This window comes from Rhynchophorus ferrugineus, unplaced genomic scaffold (assembly GCF_030347505.1).
Source record: "Rhynchophorus ferrugineus isolate W39M unplaced genomic scaffold, kcgeb_rfMv2 rfM2, whole genome shotgun sequence".
NCBI lineage: Eukaryota > Metazoa > Arthropoda > Insecta > Coleoptera > Curculionidae > Rhynchophorus > Rhynchophorus ferrugineus.
In genome coordinates this window covers 51,067,886-51,070,491 of record NW_027472581.1, presented here as the reverse complement: position 1 = coordinate 51,070,491, position 2,606 = coordinate 51,067,886, and the positions used below count along the sequence as shown (strand labels likewise).

At 41.7% G+C, this 2,606-nt stretch overlaps 1 protein-coding gene across 1 annotated transcript; it reads right to left on the bottom strand.

The window, feature by feature from the left end:
• Positions 1–279: 279 nt before the first annotated feature.
• LOC143191145 (innexin inx2) lies at positions 280–2,263 on the bottom strand. The gene has a single exon (XM_076395945.1). The coding sequence runs from the start codon at positions 2,159–2,161 to the stop codon at positions 1,082–1,084; it is 1,080 nt and encodes a 359-aa protein (XP_076252060.1). The 5' UTR covers positions 2,162–2,263; the 3' UTR covers positions 280–1,081.
• Positions 2,264–2,606: the final 343 nt, after the last annotated feature.

Genomic DNA, 2,606 nt, shown 5'->3' with positions numbered 1-2,606 from the left:
TAGAAATGTTTTGTTACTTAAAATAATACAAAGACACAACTTCCTGAAATTTGTGAAATATATGGAGTTGTAAGCAGGAAGAGTACCTTTATTGAAAAATTTGTAACTGAATTCAAATTTTTATTAAAACCTCGTAACAAATTTTAGAATAGTAGGGTTACTGAAAATGTCTTGATAAAAAGATGCAAGTAAACAACATAAACTATTTTGGTTTTATATTATCATAGCAGAACTATGAAGTTAACAACTAGGGGATTAAATAATAAAAAAAAACGATAATATATTCAAAGTATTTATTCTAAAAAATATATATGTCAAAATGCATTCAAATCTTTAAAGAAAGGCACATTTGGTCTTTTCGTTAACGTATTAAAATTTGCTACAATAAAATACAATTTGAACACAAAACTTATTCGTTAAAAAGAGTCCATTGTCGCCCTGTCCTATTTACCTACTATCTACTATTTATACGGATAGCGGCATTGTCACATAACCTAACGCTAGGAAATCACATATTTCTTTCTATTACATTGTGTTAGTCTAAATTTGTCTATATCCGGATACCGACCACACGTACCGTCTGTGGAGGAGATGCGGGGGTCCAGTCGTGAGCGTCTTCGTCGAACACGCGTCTCGATGGGCGAAGACGTTAGCGATGGCGCACGCGCGCACGTGGAATGATACAGCGTGATGGCGGAACGTGTAATGGGGATGCGGACATGATGCAGGAATAGTTTCAGATCTATCACAGGGTATTCGCCATGAAGCAGAGCCGGAATAGCCATTGTGCCGTTTATCGTTAAAAGGATAATCGACAAAATGGCTAGGGGTCGATGCCCGTTAGGCGAATTCCTCAATCTCTCTCCATTTCTTCGTATTGCTCGTGATATATGATGGATAAGGCAGAAAAAATCTTAGAACTATATAGATTTTTTATGGAAACACTATGATCACCAATTTGTCACTGAATTGAAATGAAAAAGGATGAATTTGAAAAAAAATGACAGTCTTTTCTGCAAATCACAGAATCTTTTTGCTCTCTATCGGTTCCTTTCCTCCTATGCACGCCTAGGTTGCAATTTTAGACCGTATCTTTCCCTTCCAATTTTCTAGCTAGTTCCGCCACCACTTCTTTGAAGATAAGAGGATCGATGTTCTTACCCAACTGATATAGTACAAACCAGTCACCAATCTCGCATTTCCTAGCCACGGTTTCAATTTGGTCTTGTGCGGCGATACGGCAACGAGCTCTCAACAGATACAGGCGTAGTTTGGGTCCCATGATAACGCACATGCGGTAGATAAGGGAGATGCCAGACAGGACGCTGAGGATTACGAACCAGAACCAAAGGAAAACGTAGATTTTCTCGTTGACGATGTTGAGAGGTAACACACAAAGCCCGTCGAACTTCTGCACTGAACCGGATGGACCGTATTTGTGGAATGTACACTTGGTCACTTTTGGAAATACCCGGGCCATGGGATCTTCGCGTTCTTCCGGTTCCATTTCGGTGAAACGGAGTACGTCGCTGCCGTATGTGCTGAATTCTCCGTCGAGGAAGAAATCCATGAAAAATATCTGACCGACAACGTTGGCGAAATTTAGCACTTCGCAAATAAAGAATCGAAACGCGTAGAAATTCTGCATCTTCAGGTTCGTGGTAAAATAGTCGACGAGTAATTTCTTACGGTCGGCCTTGCAGTCCTCGTTCACGATGGGGCAGTTCAAGTCCAGAACCAACATCTTTATGCGACCACCTTCCCAAGTTTTCCATAAGTAACGGGGTACGTAGAAGAGCATGGCTTGGAAGAAGAGCACAAAGCACACCCACTGGTAGTACTTGTGGTATTTCACCTCGTCTTTACCGTCCACGTGGCTAGCTACCCCCGCTTGAACCATGTCCAATCCGACGCGTCCGGTCAGTCTGTTGGGGATGGTGAACGTCGAGTAAATCCAGCAGTATGTGTCCATAACATTGAGAGGGATTTCATCGACGATACAATCGATGGGGTCTCCAATATACTGCCTGCTAGTAACCAGCAGGGAGAAGGCAATCAGGATCACTACGGTGGCCTTGTAATGCAGTCGGAACACATTGTTGTCAATGCACACAGCATCGATTTTCAACAGCCCCTTGACGGAGCCGAAAACGTCAAACATGTTGAATAAACACTAATACTGTCGCGCCGCGTATACAAACTACACCGACTGCCAGCCAAACAGCTTTGGAAGTGACTGCTTACAGCACAGTAACGATGACGATGATCAGAACATGGCGAAGAGTGGGGGTAACAAGGGGTCCCCCTCCTCTCACCCGGCTCCCGACGGGCGGTGTTGCACTTGGAAGATAGTTTTGAGCATTATCGAGCCTCGAAAAGGGGCAGGTAGTGGCTGAAGAGGTACTGTTTAGACCATTTCTTGTTAAGTTAAAAATGTGCTTTTGGGTTTTTTTCCTACAAAGATAACAAAACCTTTACGATAACCGTATAATTTTATTAGAAAATAAAGACCGTTGTATGTATAATAGAAATAATTCTTTCAATATTTTAATTTTCGGGCATATTTTTTCTTCTCAACCTATTGTTATCTCAAAGTTGGCAAGTAT

Bases quoted from the DNA above. Each gene is read 5' to 3' on its own strand.
- LOC143191145 (XM_076395945.1), bottom strand. From the start codon at position 2,161: ATGTTTGACGTTTTCGGCTCCGTCAAGGGGCTGTTGAAAATCGATGCT.